The 20,089-nt window shown below is 42.2% G+C and overlaps 1 protein-coding gene across 6 annotated transcripts in view; it reads left to right on the top strand.

The window, feature by feature from the left end:
• Positions 1-20,089, top strand: part of KLC1 (kinesin light chain 1) — a 412,248-nt gene that overhangs the window by 296,794 nt on the left and 95,365 nt on the right. For 3 of the 6 annotated variants that reach the window (XM_085626290.1, XM_085626288.1, XM_085626291.1), the window contains exons 12-13: positions 4,040-4,148; positions 19,908-20,036. In XM_085626290.1, the coding sequence (XP_085482416.1) occupies positions 4,040-4,148; positions 19,908-20,036 (238 nt within the window). Of the gene's footprint in view, positions 1-4,039; positions 4,149-19,907; positions 20,064-20,089 lie in introns of all 6 variants that reach the window. The other 3 variants (XM_085626289.1, XM_085626286.1, XM_085626287.1) reach the window with 1 other exon arrangement.

Here is a 20,089-nt window from a genome sequence, read left to right as displayed (position 1 = left end):
CACTTTGCCACGTCTGTCTTGCACGATTTCCTTGTCTAACCATCCATCAACTCTACACCTGGGCATGGCATTGCTGTGAAATCTGTTCTACAGTTGAGGAATCTGCAGGTGAAGAACAATTCGATATATAGTAGCTAGCGCCAATTATCTCCCAAGCTCCCAATATTTGTGGCCGTAACCTGACGAGGCGCACACTTCGGGAGAATAATGTAGATATGGGTTACACTCTTCAACTGAAATACCGGTTTGTTACACTTGCTGGCAGCCACAGATATTGGAAGCTTAGTAGCTAATTGGTGCTATCTACTGTATATCGAATTGTTCTTTGTCTACAAAATATTTGGATTACCCTGAGGAAGTCTGTGGTATACTCCACACAGACGAAAAACATGTTGGCTACAGTATTGTTGTGGATGTGTTAAAAGATTACAGTATCTCTTTGGATGCATTTCAAGACTAAAAAATAAAGTGGAAGTATCTACTTCAGCAATTTTGTGGACATTTATAATCTGAACATATGCTCATGCTAACATGTTTCCTGTTCTGGAGACTTGTCTTCAAATTTGAAGTGTGGTGGCTGCTTCATATACTCTGAGCATTATCTAGACGGATCATTGTAACTCTATGTACAGTCGTGCGCAGAATATACCCAGCCCCCTTTCTAAGGTATAAGCTACATTCTGGTCTGTTATTTAGTTTGATTCTGCCTAGCACTGGCAAGAACTGCTGAGATATCTTTGTGCCCTCAGCATAAGCATTAAAAAAACACTGTGGCACGGTTAACAACGTATTTTTTGTTTGCAGTTGATGACTGCAAGTTCCACCTTTAGTCTAATTAGTTTTGTATATAAGACACAGAACAAACTTCATAATTATCGAGCTCAAACTTTGGCTTATGATATGTGTAGGCTCCCAGGCTTTGTGTGTCCCACAGAGCTCCCCGGAGTACACAAAAGGACCAGGAAGCTTGTAAAATATTGAGAGTGAAAAAGATTAAAGTAGCACCATCTATCCAGGCAAGCTTAACTTGGTAATTATATGCAGTGTGGGTGATGTGAAATTATAAATAACCATAGCTGCTAATATTTAATGTCATGTTTTAGATTCATAACTGGGCCAACCCTTTGTTGCTTGAACAATGAATAAGAATGCATTTTTTTCTGAATACAAAATTACATCGTTTTAGCTGATGCTGTAAAGCACGTCTAGACTAGATCAAATCATTTTCTTGCCATTTATGCAATGCCATGTATGTATATTCACACCTAGTGAGTGATTTTTTTATTTAGATTATTCCACTACTTTTTAAATGTGTATCACAGAAATATATGCGCATTTCTTGTTTTTAAAACAGAGCTAAGAATTCAACTTGGTATAAACTACATGAAGATGGTAGAATATTGATAAGACCAACTGCTGGGGTACGAATGCACTAATGTTATGTCCAACAGTGCAAACTGTAAAGACTTTCATAGGTTTTTCCCTCCTCTTTCCTTATGTCTCCTCATGTTTCCAACATTTGAAATAAAACATGCACTGTCCAGTCATGGTAGCTCACCACAGTCGAATCGCAAGTTCTGGCAGTGCCAACAGACGTAACCTTTCAACTTATAGCAATCTGTGAAACTAATCTTGTCTGAACGACTGCCTTTTGCATGACCCCTAAATATTTGATAGGCGTATCTATGAAATTCATTCACTTTACCTTCGTTTCACACAGTATTTTGCAAGAATAAGGTGGGTACCAAACTCAATTCGCAGTAAATGTTAAAGCCAAATCTGTTGTAGGCCAGCTGTGCTTTGAGTTACTGGCATCATCTGGAAAAGCAGGGGATTGGTTTTGTTTATCAATTTTTCTCCTTTTGACATCATGTAATATACCACAGTGCAGACCGTAGGGAACAAAGTCCTCATGCAGCTACTACCACAAACCTGCTGTAGAACTGGAGGTAGTGTTCTTTGGCAGTAAGCCATGTAGTGTGTACTGTTAGGCAGCTTCTAGTTTGTGTAACAAATAAATAAAAACTGCAAGAATTCACCCACTTCTACTACTAGTACTGCCCACTTCTGCCACTGGGACCACCCCTGCTTAGCTTACAGGTGCACTGCCGAAAGCCTTCCATGCGCTCCCTATTCCTTCAGAAAGCTCTTTTGGACAGTGTGAACGTACCTTATTTTGCTGTTTACGAACTTTGAATGTTGTGCTTCTAGCTTACAAAACAGATTAAACACTAGCTTGTTTGACAAACATGAACCAAAAGGGTACACTTCTGTGGGGTAAATGAGTAAAAATGGGTAGCTGGTAAGTGTTGAAAGTGGTGGGCTCTAATAACATAACACATAACATAACGTGTATTTGTAAAGCGCACGTTCACCAGTACGGGTATCTTGGGGCTGAATAACAGATGGTTGTTGTTACCAAACTCAATGGTACTAATTTTATCGACCTCAGATGGATGAAAGGCTGAGTGGGCCCTGTGACCATGAGGTCGAATACAGGCCCCTGCAGTAGACACATTAGTCCACTGAGCCACCAGACCCGGCCGACCTGAACGTAGCAAACATACGCATCTGAGTCAGGGTGCATTTCATGTCACAATTTTCAGACAAATTTGCTATATTTGCTTATAAATTGTATAAGGATTGGACTGCTCAGCTTCAGCATGTTGCGAATATTCCCAGTATCCCACAATTATCACCATTATGTGAAAATCAGCATTTTACGTCAGGTGGCCACCATCATGAATAGATTGCCTTAATATGTCAAGGATTATCACCAGTATGCCTAATCAAGAGTTATGTCATTGGTGGTACTGGCATGCCATGGATGTTCCCAAAATGTATGAAAAATATAATAGGGCCAGTTTGGGCTGCTATGCAGCCTCACACCATAGATGTCCCCAGTATTTTAAGATTGACAACCACTATACCAGGGACAGGTACCAGCACACATACTCACACATACGCCCAACCTGCTCCCATCATTAAAGGCATCTTAATTTATCTTCAATTAACCAGCTGCTCAGGACATGCTGCATCTCCAAATGTTCTACTTGCCCCTCTCTGTATCACTTGCCAGGAAGAAAACTCAACCCATCCCTGCAGTTTAATCACATTGATTGACTACTGTCTTTCTCATAGTACGTGGCACTGCCCCAGAGATTTGCACAGTCAGCCTCCGGTCTAACTGGCCACAGGAGAACCAGTGCGCTGAAGGGGCAAGGGATGGGGGAGTAAAGGTATAGTCGGCAGGATTGGGCAGGCATGTTTACAGGCACCCGGCCTCAAGCAGTGCAATTTTGCTTTTGGAGTCCCCTGTCTGGTGGGAAGAAGTCTAGATTTGCGAAAAAGGACAGGCAGGTGACATATGCCTGGCTCCAGTAAGGTAAGGCAGGCACCCCAGGCCTAAAAATGCAGTGCCTGCAAACTGAGGAATCATGAATCTGGTCTGAGATGTGGTGCAGCCTGGCTCTACTTGTGCAGTGTGGGTGTTGTAAAAGTCTGTGAACCTTGCCTGACTTTGGAAAAATAAATGGAGCATGCTAGGCTGTAAAGGGAAGGCAGGCCAGTGCATAATGTGCTCCTCCTTATCTAGTTTGGGCTGGAGGAAACCATTGATTTAGCATAACTACACCAGTTGTAGTTACACTGAAGTACATTGTTAACTGCGCGTGTCATGGGAGATGCATCTTGGTGCACAGCTGTTTCTCATAAACATATTGTGATGTACATATAAATACACCAGCATGCTAGGCTGTAAAGGGAAGGCAGGCCAGTGCATAATGTGCTCCTCCTTATCTAGTTTGGGCTGGAGGAAACCATTGATTTAGCATAACTACACCAGTTGTAGTTACACTGAAGTACATTGTTAACTGCGCGTGTCATGGGAGATGCATCTTGGTGCACAGCTGTTTCTCATAAACATATTGTGATGTACATATAATTACCTATTACATGATGTTTACAAATCTTCATTAATGAACCCTGCAAATTACAAACTGTGCAAGGTGTGTTATTAAATTTGAATGTCTTTTTACAGTCCTACGGTGACGACTACACTAAAGAACCTGGGGGCACTTTACAGACGTCAGGGAAAGTTTGAAGCTGCTGAAACATTAGAAGAGGCAGCAATGAGGTCTCGTAAGCAGGCAAGTCTAAAAAAAAAAAATGTAATTTGTATTTCCAGCTTGTAACTTATTCCTTCTATGTGTTGAATGTTGATTTGTTCTCTGTAGAGTAAGCCAAGCAAATTCCACATACATGGCCTTACACAGCGCTATCTTGGGAATCTGTTAAATACTAAAATATTTCATATTTGTTAAGCCTGCTTGTCATATAATAATTGGGATATGTCCTGACTTCTTGTCCTATATTTCTAATAATATTTACCTATTTTGCATTTTCCTTGAAAGTAAAGACCATCCTGAAATTGGCATTGCACCTTCAATTTTGTTAGTTGCTTCCTTATATACAATTATGGAAATAATTTGTGCCCTTTTGTCTAACCCACCTCTGTGAGGTTCATCATCTCTAGTTGGTAATAACAGATGGTATTGAAACACAGCATTGATGGTGGTAATGGTGTAAGATGGTGGTTTACAAACATGGTAATCTTAAAATGTTGTTGTTTTTTTAGTTAAGATTCATTTTTAAAATAATTGACAATGACTTAGTTATATAGTGTGCAGAACAGAGTTCCTAATATGTCCTCTTCCAAGATTAAGTTTATGGTGCACATGTGCATGTGAAATTCTTTTATATGTCCTGTGTTTCGGTGTGCTTTTAAAAAGTGATAACACCAAATAGTGCACACTCGTTTATTGTCCCAGAAAGGTTTTTTGTGCTTATTAAGATACTGTGGTCTAAGGATCACTTTCCAACGTAAGAGAAGCATATGTGATGTTGCCTTACCAAAACAAATCCTCATCGTTTTGAGCTTAAGCATTTTTGGTAGGTTTTTAAAATAAGGAATACATATGCTATTGCTAAATTTGTTGATGAGGAGCCATTCTCCGACAGGTTGTTCTCTGGGTGTATGCAGTCTTCTAATATGTGATAACATCACATAGGGCAACCCTGTATCCCCCAGAAGTATGGATGTTACATGGACAAAAGTTCAATCACTCATTTGACCCTGGATCAGACCCTGGTCTAACCTCAATAGTAAGTACTTTAATATTTAAGTTTTATGCATTAAATATAGATAGTCTGACAGTACTGCAAAATAAGAAAAACTGGCAAGGGGAGTCAAAAAATTTGAAATTGTATTTATTTAAGTTGAATACAAAAAAGGGAAAAGGAAAGCAGCAAATTATTCTTTAAAACATTTATACTAATTTAAAACGAGGAGTCCTTTGTAACAACAGAGCTCCAATTATACAAACGACAAGTACTCAGAAAGACTGTACACCACTACATAAAAGTCTAATAATGCGCGAATAAACTCATTGAATAGAGCTGGTAAAAAAGGTACAGCCTCTTTAAGGTAATCCATCCACAGGCTTGGCTCAGGACAAAACGTATACTCACATTCTTGTACTCTCGTGCAGTCGCTGCTGGTGAAGTTTGAAAGTGGTGGGGCAGAAAGAACCAAAGTGTATTGCAGTGAGCAACCAAGCCCAAGTCTTCCAAGGGGATTCTGAATGGTGGCATTCCAACTGGCCTACCTTTTTTGCCAAGGCATCACTTGGGACTCTGTGCATCATGAAAACAATATATTCCCCGTCAAGTTACACTGAGTGCAGTACACAGGCTCGGAATATGTGTGATAGAGGGAACATAGTGTGGTTTCTTAATACTCTATCAAGCACCTGTCAGAGCAGTAGTATTCCTGGTAAACTTGGGAAAATAGACAAGGCAGGCTGAGTTCTCTAGGTCCATCCCTCCCCCTTTTCTCACGAGCTCTAAGGACTGTCGCGGAACTCTCCCTGTGAGCCATGTGTGAATGGCACTCCACAGGGAGCTGTGTCACCAGGAGCACCCCATAACAATGGGAGTCCGCTTATACTCCTCAGGTGCAGACTTCTGTCAATAAATATGGACCCAGGTAGGCCGCAGCCAGAGGTGACGGCACCCAGACAGAGGTTGTGTATGACTGTGCAAAGGTATTTATGTATTTACCACATGCTGTGACTGGGCCTCCATGTGAACCACTCTGAAGGGGCCCCATGCCTGGGAGGCTGCGGTGCCCTGCAAAAGCCAAGTGAACAGTGTTCACATGCTGGGTAAAGGGGGCTTGGTCAGATGTGCTGTGCAAGAGATATTAGTACAAACAAAAGTGTGCTATGTACATCCACGCATGTGAATGGTATGCAGCTTCCACGTCCCTTTGGAATGTGTAACATCTTTACTCGGTCCGGGCTGTACAGCCAAAGGCACTATGAATTACACATGCAAGTGTGCAAGCCCCAGAAAAAATAAACTAGATGAACTGGTAATCCTTGACAAGGATAGCTCGAGATCTGCAAGCACAAGGCAAAATGTGTCCAGACTGCCCTCAGGTTTCCACCATAAATGTATAGTCACTATTTTTTGAGTTACTTTAAAGAGTTCTCCATTAATGTGTTTCTATACTGTGTAAATTACCTTAGTTGCATAAATCCATGGAAATGCTTTCAGCTCCGGTGCTTTCTGGTACATGCAAGAAATTAGAATAATTCCAGAGAATTGTGGCCTATATGTCATCTAACCCCCTGGCAGGAGGGTCACATTCAATCATTTCTTTTTTTGTCTTCGGACACAGTGAGTAGCAAGTGTAATATGGTCCCTATCGCAAGTAAAGAAAACATGCCCCCATTCCCAGTTAAGGCAGTAAAAACAGCTGTGATGGGGTCGGAGGAGCACCTAAGACCTCTAGATGCCGGTGCTACTGCACCTGCTGCATTATTTATTGCTACGTACTTTGCATGTTTCCCTTACATACTATGTCAAAAGTGAATTAAGACCTGGCATTCGCAGTGATGATGCTAAAAAGTCACAGTACGTGGTTATGACACAGTTGTTGTGGCAGGACTGATGCTGGAATTATTTTCTTCCATCTGAAAGTTCTCAAGTTTCACAGGTCCATGCATAAGTAGCCCATCACCTACAGGATGTGGCTCTGCATGGTGGAACCTGCAGTTCTGACTTTATAATCAGATAAACATGACTACAAGCCTCAAACTGTACCACAGAACATCAGGGTGAGTCACTTACTCACGGGCCATGGACACTTGAGAGGTCTTTCACATGTGACAGCAATCCCATATCCTTTAAATCTAGTGTGCCTGACGCAGACTCCTTGGGATACTTTATATCAGCTCTTGGGTGGGGAGGGACTGCTTTAGTATAACATGACATGACTCAGCACAACAGACCAGTGACAGCATAACTGCCAGGTGGCCCATCTCTCCTGTAACCTCCATCTGGACTATATTTGTGGCATCCGCTTTCCCTTCTGGGGCATGAAAGCTTGGATCCTAACATGTATACGTAAGTACTTCAGGCAGGACAAGGGAAGGCAGTAACAGCCTCTTGGACCCAATCCAGACAAACACACTGCAGATTACAAGTATCTGTGAGGCTGGAGGCTAAAATTATATCTTCAAAAAACTGAAATGAACACTTGATTGGGCAACATAAATGTCTGTCCAAGCAGCGGCATGTTTGTCTACTAGATCACCGTTCATCTCCGATCAACCTTCTTAAAATGGTTTACCTTTATGGCGAGTGGATATGGCGCAGCAAGGTATACTGAGAGCTGCTGCCTTTTTCCCAATCTAGTAACTCGCACCTTTCTCGGGCAGTGCAAATGGGAAAGGAGGGTCTTGCATCTGATTCCAGTTATCCAGTCAAACTAAACCTAACAACAAAAAGCATGGCTAGAATATTTAAAAAAGATGTAAGTATGTTCAAATTCTTAACATGTCGCTCTGGGGTGAAACCCATGCGAGTTAACCGCTATAACTAGCAAAACCACACATTTCATATTATGAAGCAAATTCCTGGCAAAGATAGAAGTTTCTTTCCCATGCATTTTAGTTCCAGCTAATACACACAAGACTAAATCTACTGAAGAAGTCCCATGGTTCACGGGAAGAAACGTTTGGCTGTGTTCTTCTTCATACTGTGAAATAAAATAAAGAATATTTTGCAACCACACGATTTATTGAATTCTTGGACTCCTTATTCGAGTCACTGGATGTATCTGGATAAATTGCACAGTGTTGAACAAGTAAACTGTTGTTATTTTAGGGTGTGCCCCTCTCAACCTTTTATGATACATGTCCTCTTATAGGTTTTAGAACAGTTAACCCTGAAAGTTGGGCACCTACTTTGTTGGAACGACTTTGAGTGCGGTAACACGGAGAACAACCGTTAGAAGCAGTAGTTTTAGGAGCATTTATAATCATAGATCTGCTTCTAGTAGGAATGCAAGACTCACTGAATGCTCTTGAAAAGTACAGCCACCAAAATGATCTCATTGTCAATATATCAATACAAATATAATGGTTCTTGGTAAATGGAAGTCAAATTGTCCATGGTATTTAAAAAAAACTTGAGGCAATGCAATTGCGTAAATAGCTATCGATTACCATGGAAATGCGGGGTGGATACAAAGCCCAACCTCAACAAACTGAAAAATAAATCATTGTCCTTAAATTTTGCATGGGCTGCTTCCAACTGAAACACTACAACCGTTTCTAGGGTCAATCAACACAAACTTGCAAAATGTATTCCCTCATTGCTTTATGAAGCCACATCATTCCAAGGAGCATTTAATAATTGTTTGGACCATTTATCAGGCAGCTGCATCCATAGTGTTTTTAAGTCCTACAACTAAATCCCTCAACTAAGACTCGAACTCTTCCTAATAAAACAATCATAACGTTCAGACACTGAATACCTGAAGTATGCATTACAGTTACACCAATTCTGGGTGGTGCCACAGTGCCTTAATCTGTGTTGGCTGAATTGTGAAGAGGCTCTGGAGGCCCAATCAAGGTCCATCTGGCTAAAGGTGTCAGATTTATCAGCTTTTGGGTGGCAGTTAGACCTGCAGTCCCAACTCACTCGGTCGTGCTAATCTTCCCATTCTGCACAGTCCAAGACCTTGAATCAACCAACCGGGGTCTGTGACTCACTGTTGTGCACACCCGAGGACTGCATCACCTGGAGGAGCGATCTGCTGCCGTACGTGGTGGTGGGGCTGAATGCACGTCTTTGGTACTTCTGTCTGAACTCGACTGCCGCGGGGTGGGGGGGGGGGGGCTGGGAAGTGTACCGCAGTAAAAAGACTGTTGGAGGTGCTGCGCTGCTGGAGAGCCCTAGCTGGGAGTTAGGACACGCAACCCGGGGGCGCCCAGACTACTGTGCTAGCTATGACAGAGCGGGAGCCTCAGTGAGGGATCTGTATGTGGCAGACGGAGGTCCTTTCATCGGATAAAAGGATCCCCAGGCGGCTATATGATAAAGGGCCTAATGTGCACAAGTGGACTTACTTTTACACATGAACTGCATATTGACACATTAGTCTCCACACACTGTTAGTGTGGTACAATGTATGGAGTCCCTTTGATAGAGTTACTGACCTTGCAGTGTTGCGATGCAAAGGGGTGTCTGTGTGCATTGGGCACACAGGGCTACGCCTGTACATCTGCTTGTGCCTCTCGCAGTGTGAACATGAGGGCGAAGGGATCTACTCTGCCAGCAGGGTGAGGGTACTACTTGGATTCTAGTGACTGTGTCATCTGAATGCTGTTGACCCTGTTGGCTGTCTGGTCATGATTTAAATGTACAGACTATTTTGATAACAACAATCACTCACTGCTATGCTACATGGCATTTGGTATCCAAAGAAGTGGCCAATCTAGAGTGGCCACACAATTGCTGGGTGGCGGCCACGCAGTTCGTCTCTTCTTGGGGGGCTTCGCTGTTCTCGTGACGCAGCCCAGCATTGTGGGTCCCATGCACACTGTGTCACTAGAACTAAGCTTTACCTGGTTGATGAACTCTAAGTAGGTCAAAACCGCCTATGTTGCTTGTGCTCAGTTCAGGGAGGACCTGGTTTAGCAGTTTAGGCTGGACTGTTCCCAATGGAGCAGGGTCAAGACTGTTTATTATTTAGCTGGGTCCAAACTGAGGTGACATGGGGTCCAAAATAATGATGGACTGGAATGTGGTCTGAGTAAGTGCCAGTTGCTAAAATTGACTTTAGCATTCCATCCATCACTTTTTTAAATACTTTAGTGTGTCGCCCTAAAGGAGACGGGTATGGCAAGATGAGGGTCCCGTGCACACTGTGTCACTGGAACCAAGCTGTACCCGGCTGATGAGTCCATAACGAGGCCAAAACCAGTCCTGGGTTGCTTGTGTTCCAGTTGAGAGAGGACCTGGCTTGGCAGTTAAGGCTGGACTGTTCCCATTGGAGCATGGACAAGACTGATTTGGATATAGCTGGGTCCAAACTGAGGTGACATGGTGTGCAAAATATCTATGGACTGGGATAGATCCGAGTAATTGACAGCGGCCGAGATTTATTCATGCATTCCATCTATCACTTTTTATTGTTTACTTTGGAGGAAGTGAACATCACTGTCTCATCTGTCATAATCAGTTCCTCTTGTTCCCCTCGATGATGACAGGAGTACTTCATCAGTCAGCTTATCTATTGTTGCATAGGAATTGCGATTCTTATATTTTCATGACTAGAGAATTGGGATAATGTCAGCCTCCGTGTCTTTAATGAAATCCAGATTCTCTAGTCATGAAAATAGGAGAATCGCAATTTTATTACAAGAACGGAGGCTACATTATGCATGTTGGTAGCTTTGTAAGACTACATTAGACATATGTTCAATAGGTTTGCAGTAGTGCCTTGCAAAGGTGCTAGCATTCGACCAGTCTGCCACTTTAAGGATGTCATCCAACTTACCTTCAGACCATAGAGATTTACTGTCCATAGCACTTCTAACAGAGTGAGCTTGAAATTTTGTTAAGTCAATGCCCACTAAGTTTATGACAGTTTTAACCCATCTAGCAATGGATGTAGAGGAAAAAGCTTTATGGGGTTTAACAAAGGATATGAGTAATTGTTTCACACCTGGGGGGTGAAAAACAGACATTCTCCAATCATACTCTCTCATGCAATCAACTACACAAAGTTTTGGGCAAGGATCAAAACGAGGATAGATGTGAATCAGACATGGTTTTGGTACGTCTATAAATTTCGAATTTAACACCAAAGATGTTATATGATCTATTTGAAACCTCTAGAGCTTTAACATCAGAGACTCTACGATAGGAGATAAGGCATAGTAAAGTTGCAAGCTTGATAGAAAGCTTTTTCCTATTTAATAGGATAATCTGGCCAGTTAATGAAAAGGTCAAGAATTAGGTTAACGTCCCAGAGACTCTCATATTTGGGTTTAGGAGGCCTTCTTAAGCAAATGCTTTTCATTACTCTGCAGACAATGACATTTTTACCTACCGTTTTCCTGTTGACAAGGATATGGCCAGCAGAGTGTTGGGCCTGGCTAAATACAAAGCAGCAACCCTTCACATGTCTCTGTTGCAAGTCTCACCATATTTCTGAAAGAATTTATGCATGTCTCTGTACCTTTTGCTAGTGCCATCATATTTAAAATAAACATACAAATAGATGTTTTCCCTGTGTTTTATGTCTACATCTTCAAATGCATAACTTGTATGAGAATACATGTGCAAGTAGAAACATACCTGTCACAAAACCATGCAGACCTTAAAAATTCACAGACTACACTTCCCATTTGAAGCAGACACATAATCATTTGTGACATATTTCAAGTGTACCTTTCCACAGACTCATACAAAGTAGCGTAATCACTAATCCCTCTGCCAATGTATCTTAAACATCACTTTTGTGCTTCAATTTCACCATTGTACAACTACTGAATGTGTTGGGCCTAGCCAAATATAAACCAGCAAGCCTTTGCATGTGCCTGTTGTAAGTCTCACCATATTTCTCTTACCATGCATGCTTGTGCCTGTACCTTTTCCTAGTGGCATCATATATAAAAGAAACATACAAATAGATGTATACCTGTGTTTTAAACGTGTAGCATCTTCAGTTGTATAACACATATCAGAATACATGTGTAAGTAGAGACATACATCAGCCACAAGACTATGCAGACCTTAAAACTTCACAGACTGCTCTTCCCATTTCAAGCAGAAACCGAAAATTATGAGGTTTATTTTAAGTGTAGCTTTCCACAGACTCATACAAAATAGCCTGATCACTGATCCCTCTACCAACATGTCTTAAACCTCACTTTTGTGCTGCAGCTTCACCATTCTACCACTAAACAGAGTGTTGGGCCTAGCCAAATACAAAGCAGCAACCCTTCACATGTCTGTTATAAGCCTCACCATATTTTTGAAGGAATGTTCAGTTCAGTTCAGAAAAACTTTATTTCGGTCTGAGCGACCATAGCAAGTATACAAGCAATAGAAGGTGCATTACAGTTCACTACAGTTTAAGATTGTTAAAATAATAAACAGCCCTCTTTGCAAAAATGCAGTTACATCACCTTGGTATTTCGCATGGAAAGGAGAGATCAACTGTGATCTAACAGGAATCTGGAGTTCCAATCTGCAGAGATGTTTGTCTTCCCTGGTAGATATTCTGCTTTGAGGGCAATTTTGTGCTCCAGACAGAACATCCAGAGTCTCTTGGCTAAATTGGAAATGTCCGCAGATTTAGTACCTCCCAGGCGGTTGATGTAGGCAACCGCGGACATGTTGTCCAACTTTAGGATAACTGATCTGCCCTGGAGGGAATGTTTGAAGCTCATCAAGGCATAAAGGCCAGCTGTTAACTCTAAGAAATTTCTATGGTGAGAGGACTCCTCTTGCGACCAGATGCCACCCGTGTTCTGATCGAGAAGGCAAGCACCCCATCCATGGAGGGACGCATCTGACTCTAAGACAAACTCTGGTTTTGAGCCAAAGATCGCTTTGCCATTCCAAGCGTCTAGGTTATCTAGCCACCATGTTAGTTCCGATTTGGCCTCCTGATCCAGGGCAATCTGATCTTCGTACCAGAGACCAGACCTTAGGGCTCTCGCTTTTATCCTTTGCAGGGCCCAATAATTCAGGGGTCCAGGAAAGATCACTTGAATGGAGGAGAGGAGGCGAGTAATCTGGCTAGTTCCCTCAGGGGAAGCACCTGCTGTTTCAAGGCATGTCTTATCTCTTTCCTGATTTTTGATTTTTTTTTGGGGGCAGGGAGAAGACATTTCGAGGTATCTACGGTGAAACCGAGAATATTCAGAGATCTCGAGGGAGTCAGGATAGATTTTTCTTTGTTTATAATGAACCCTAGACTTTCTAAAAGATCCATCACAGTCTTCAGGTCTTGGACAATATGTGAAAGGTCTTGAGACATTATAAGAATGTCGTCTAGGTAAATAATCATGCGGATAACTCTTTCTCTTAGAAAAGAAGCAATCGTTCTCATGAACTTGGTGAAGCACCAAGGGGCGGAAGATAGTCTGAAAGGGAGTGCTTGAAATTGATATAGGTGGTTTTTCCACAAAAACTGGAGAAAAGGTTGATGGATTTGGGCCATAGGAATGGTGAAATAATTTGACTAGCCAGTCTCCTTCCAAGAGAAGATCCCTCAGGAGGTGGATGCCCTCCATCTTGAAATGTCTGTAGACCAGATGTTTGTTGAGTTTGTTGAGGATAGGGCCTTTGATTAAACTGGCCAGAAGAAGGCCCATTCTTCCGGCCCGTCAAAAAAGGTTGGGGTTAAAGACCTTTCTAATATTTTGCTGAGCTTTATCTAAGGCTGTAAATGTTGATACATACTTTCCAAGAGATTTAATAAGATCCTCTCCAAAGAGTAGTCCTTTATGGTTGTTTGAAGGCTCTTTATCCGCCATATCACTAAGTTTGGGATTGATTTTAGTGAGTACAACTCTACGCCTTTCGGCATTAAGGCTTGCGTTGACGTTACCTAAAAGTATTAAGGCTCTCTGGCTCCAGCCTCTGATAGATTCAGTATTGAGAGGTGTGCCATTGATGTGGCTCTCCTTGGCAGAGTCTATTATTCTTGCAAGAGGTCCCAGGACGTCGCGAAGACGGTCCTGGCATACTTTTAGGGATCTCTCCATCCCTTTTCATGGGTCCCGACCGAGCTTGAAGAGAAATTTGATAAGCTCAGGGTCTAGGTTGGGAATCTGGTAAGTCTTGTCTTCGATAGATGGTCTCGAGCATTCTGCTCTGAGAATGTTCCTGGTGTCCCGCTCGAGAAGGTTCCGTAACCATTTCTTTATAAATTTGGCAACGTGGTCTTGGGGCCACCACTCAGAGGATCTAGGATGTTTGAGGTTTAGGGGGAGAACATTTCTTCCCCCAGGGGGTCAAGGATATTGTCCTTAGAGGATGTAGGAAGTTCAACCTCAGTATTGTCAAGATCTTCCTCCTCTTCATCCAAGTCTAGGATATATTCGTCAGGAACATCTGAAGACTCATCGTCATTGAAAAATGTATTATCTCCCATGTTAGATTGAGCACTGTGATGTTTTGTGCCGCTAGGGACACCCAGATGTTTTGTGCCGCCGTGGGCACCCAGATAAGTCGTGCCGCTAAGGACACCCAGGGAGTTCGAGGTGCGAGGACCTCCATTAAATGTTGAGGCGCTAAGACCTCCCAGATTTGAAGAGGTGCTAGGACCTTCTGGAGTGGTCTTAGGGTTAGCGTGGTCAATATTCTTGCTTTTCTTAATTCTTTTACCCCTTATCTCAGTAGCGTCATCAATGCGGATTTCAGTAATTTCGTCCTCCTGGGTAGAGAGTGACCTTTTGGAGGAGATGACCTTGTTTAAGTTCCCCATCATGCATGACCTCATTTCTTTTTCTATAATTTTTTTGAAGGCATCTTTGTCAATATTGGGGGTGGGGGCGGTAGCGTCGTCTGAATCCGTGTCAGACATGCTTATAAATAAATATTATTGTTAGGGGGAAAGCCACATTAGGAAGATAGCAGGCTTAACCCCTGCAGCGCGGCGCGGATTACCGCGCTGTGCTGAAGGGTTCGTGCGCGGGCGGGGCCAAGACGGAGCGGTCCCGTCATCGGCACAGCGCAACCGATGCGCATGACGGAACCGCTCCGTCATGCGCATCGAAAGGGTTAAAGAATTAAATATATATTGAGGATCGAGAAATCTCACAAGTTGTCTCTTCCTCTTTTTTTTTTTTTTTTATGCAGAAATATAAAGGCACCTGAAATGTAGCAGCTGTTTGCGATGGGTTAAACGAACAACTGACGCTTGCGTGGGATTGCGGTCCGCCGCTGCTTTGTAGTCATGGTGATGAATATCATCACAAAGCCGATCAGCTGAGGCACGGGCTTCAGTTTAGAGAAATGCTCTTGGCAACCGGAGGACGCGACTACTCCGTTGCCAGGGTACTTTCCTTCAATGCCAGACGTGGAGCAGTCTCTATCCGGAAGGATACGAGGGTGGGAAACCTCGACTATGAGTAATTTAAAGCCTTTAACGGAGCGCTTAGGCCATGCGCGAAGGCACAAGGTGATAGATCGGAAGGAAATAAGGAAAGGAAATACGGTGGTAAGGATGTTACAAAAGGCATGTTAAGCGGTACTTACGTGTGACGATCAGGTGTCTGTAAAAAAAGGACATTAATAATGCGAGAAATATGTGCGCAGGGAACAAACTGGGAAGGAGGTAGATCTCCGTAAATTGGAGATCGATAAGGAAGAAGGGTAAAGGTGAGGGGGGTTAGCCCACACAAAAAGGAAAACCAGGAAATATTCAAATCTTGTAATAGTATAATGAAAAGGAGTTACTTATCTGCTCGGAGCCGCATTTAAAAGGGGCTGATTGTTGTCCGCTCATGCCATTTATGTATTCCTTATGTTCTATTCTGGAACCTTTAGTATTGTGATGTATGCGGCTGCTTGGAGACTGCATTACAATATTATGCATAATGTCAGCCTCCGTTCTTGTAATGAAATCTCCCGATACCATGCCACATAGACAGCCAAATACTTCCAAGGGTAATATAAACATTGGTCTCTATGAACATCACTGTCTCATCTGTCATAATCACTTCCTCTTGTCCCCCCCTGATAATGGCAGCAGTGCTTTATCAGTCAGCTTATCTATTGTTGCATAGGAATCTCCCGATACCCTGCCACATAGACAGCCAAAGACTTCCAAGGGTAATGTAAACATGGGTCCCTATTAAATATATGGAGTTGTTCACATCCAGATATAAAGGAATACTCTTTTTACTCGCTGGTTCAATGCCTCTATTCAGGACCAAATTAGATATTTTGTTGACAAGATATCTATAGACTAATAGGTAGTTCCGACCGTAATCCTTTGATGGTTGAGTTACTATGGGGTCGACGTCTGAACCCCATATTTACCTGGTGAAAATCCAGTTTAAAAGATGCTGTATACAGAATAACACAAGAGGAAACACTGGATGAGTGCATAGCTATGAGCACAGGGACAGCATCAAGTAGGGTGACCGAATCGGAAATCTTTAAAGTAATTATTTAGGGCATATCAATTAAAGCTACAGTAGGGTGTTGTAAGAAACTATTGAAGCAAATATTTGCACTGGAAGACAAGTCTGAAAACTGAAGACTTGCTACATTGATGACTCCCTCCTTTTCCTCTGCGTTGTTGCAGACGGGGGAAAAAAAGTAGTTTGAAGTGCTCTTAGGCACGCTACGCTACACTGGTTACAGGGAATAAGTTACATACATACATGCCCAGGCTGATAAAGTTGGTAGATTATTAGCTAGAATTTTGAGGGGAGGCTTTCCAACTCCCGGTCACGCCTATAAGCGATACATCAGTGCATGCACACCAGTCACAGATTAGCAGATCTGTGGGATTTGCCACATTACATTCAGTAATATACAAAAATGTAGATCGCATTGAGAAAGATGAAATCACTTTGTTGTTAGCAATGGTGACCCTCCCTGTAATTAGCCCCAATAACAGGAATGCAAGGTACAGACCACCTGCCGGTCAAATTCTATTACACCTTTTCTAATATGTTAACCCCCCAAATTGAGGGAGCTGTAGAATTCCTCTTGAGATCTGGGCTGCCTTCTCAGCTCTACTCCGGAGGCTTTGGAGGTTGCATTGCTTAACTCTGGACGAAACCCTACGGGAATATTGTCGTACTGGGCACTCTCTATATTTAACACAGATCATAAACTGTTAAGCAGGGTCCTTACCACAAGGCAATTCCCGCATGTGCCCAAACTGCTACATGTGGACAAAAATGGTTTAATTCATTGGCGTAGCAGGTCAAACATTAGGCTCATTTTCGGTGTAATGGAAAGCTTTCCCCAGTAATGCACATATTCAGCCATACTCACTTTGACGCCTTAAGCCGTGCTACGTAATTTTGGCATATGAGGCTATTTACTGCGAATGATACAATTACTATATACTCATCCCATATCCAGAGTTAAAATAAGTGGTTCTATATCGTAACACTACTATATTAAGAGGGGGGCATTCTGGGATTGCCCCATATCACCTATTTTATTTGTGTTGACAGTGGGAACATATTCTGAGGCGTTGAAAATGCCTCGGTGTACTGGGTGGGGGGGAGAATGTTGCATTGGCTAAATTAAAGCCATCTACATTTAAAGGAGGGCTGGGGCTCCTAATATGACACTCTACAACCTGTGGGCCAAGATTCAGTGGTTAGCTCATTGGATGACTGTACCTAATCCCTTGCAGAATACACAGGATGGTAAACTATTTAACTGATGTTGGATAGATAGAACCACACTATAATTCACTCCTCAAACTCCTGAAGATAACATTGCTTTGCTAGTAATATATAAGACATGCAAAGAAATTAACTATGTCCCAGCTCTCTAAAACAAAAGGTTATTTTAATATTATAGATCTAGAGCATTGGGATGAAGTAGGCATATTTACCAAGGGTGACCCACCCGTTAAAAAACTATCAGTAACTTTCATTTGACTTAAATTTGTGCTACATACGGGACAATATTTAACATATAATGGCCTTACTAACATACTTAAGACACACTGGAACATTACTGATATTGAACCCACAGCTGAGGAGTATATTCATACCACTTACACAGTGGATGATGCGGGACACCTGGTAACTTTGTTATATAAGGCCCCTATAAAAGACTGAGCGATTACACTGCTAGAACTAGAGAAAGATGGAATGTGTGCCTCAGTAGATGTGTCATAGATAAAGAATGGAATTCTATTATAACCTAACACCCTAGGGTCACTTGGAATGCCCATTTTAAATATATTCAATTTAGCATCTTTAACAGGGCATATTTATCCCCAGCCACATCAAAGTACCTGAGATGTTCAAGCAACAGGGCTGGCTTCTGGTACATGTTCTGGGACTGCGTGGTTATAGTTGATCATTGAACACTGGTTACAAATATCATGTCAATATCTGGGTGTATGAACATAAATTAACCTGAATGCTGTCAACTGGGTCAGTTCCTCTGACAACTGACTGTCAGGGCCATTTCCTGGTTTCTAGCTCTTGCTTGCATGGTGGCAACTAGAGCTATAAAACTAGCTGAAGCTGAAACTAACTTGTTGCACTTTGAACAAGTTATGGGAATCGGAAAGATACTTTGTCAGACCAATGGGATGAACAACTGGTCAAATTTGAGGATCTAAATAAAGATTTCACACTGCCCCTTGAACAGCTTGGGCAACCAGCAAGTAATGCTGCAGATTGTGTTGGTAAAACAAACCCTTTCTTTCGTGGAAAAATGTAGACCTGAATAGCAGGCCTACTAATTGGATAACCAGTATATGAAAGTTACAGAGTATGGTATGGCATCACGAACATCATATAGCCCCTACCTGCAACATAATGTAAGTGACACCATGTACATATTCTTGCTTGTCAGAAATATTCACATAATGCACACAACAGCCCACTGTTTGGTTTAGTTATTTTTGTTAGGTTGATGCTATTTGTATCTCTTATATCACTGAGACACAAAGATGGACTAAATATTGGGAGAATTAAATGCGCCTACCTGTGAATAGTGACATAAAAGGAACATACAAATATAACCCTACTACACAGTAGGTACGATGTTATTTTATGGAAATAGAACGTATCCTGTCAAATAGTAAGGTATGATGTTATTTGATGATTGGTGTGATTGGGTTAAGTGACTCAATTAAAAGGTATATCACACTAATAAATGTACTGTCAATGGTAGATTATTATAAAATACCAATTACAAAAAGCTGTTTGGAAAAAAACTCCATTGATGCCACACTGTTGGCAACTAGTTCACTCCTAATCCACAGGTCTGCTGACAAGTGACACTTAGTGGCTGACTCCAGCTTCCCCACTCAACCCTGGTGATTTTGTCTTCCCATACAGCAGCACGCTGGCCCGATAGCAAATGTGGCCAGGCTGGAGTTCCGATCTGATAGTACCTTGGGGCCCAGGAGAGGAGAAGCACTTTTAGCTACAGGTCCCCTATATTCTTTTGTTCACTGTCCGATGAAAGTCCTGATATCGGTCTTTCTAGTTCTCATCATGTGAGATACTCTTGTCCCCCGCCCCTCACATCTGACTCTAACCAAGATAGCAAGGAAGAGATCAAATCTATCTGGAGCGCAACCAGTCTTAGTCCAACTACCTGTTCTCTCACCAAAGATTTTTAAAATGAGAACTACAAAGAAATAACACACAGTATTTTTTTCATCTTCTAAATCTAAAGGAAAACTCCTTCAAGCTTGATGTCACAGATATAATTGTGATATAGTAGAGTGTTAGTGTACTGTCTGCTAGTTATGTCTTGGTTCACTGGTGATTGCTGTTTCAGTGAAGTAATCTAGTATACTTTTGTCTGGTACACAGGGCTTGGACAATGTTCACAAACAGAGAGTTGCTGATGTACTAAATGATCCTGAGAGCATAGAGAAAAGACGAAGCCGTGAAAGCCTTGATGTTGTAAAGTACGAGAGTGGCCCAGATGGAGGGGAGGAAGTGAGTATGAGCGTAGAATGGAATGGGGTAAGTACAGTACACAGTCTGCGAAG

Source organism: Triturus cristatus, chromosome 9 (genome assembly GCF_964204655.1).
Source record: "Triturus cristatus chromosome 9, aTriCri1.1, whole genome shotgun sequence".
Classification (NCBI taxonomy): Eukaryota; Metazoa; Chordata; class Amphibia; order Caudata; family Salamandridae; genus Triturus; species Triturus cristatus.
This window is presented reverse-complemented; position numbering and strand designations above follow the sequence as displayed.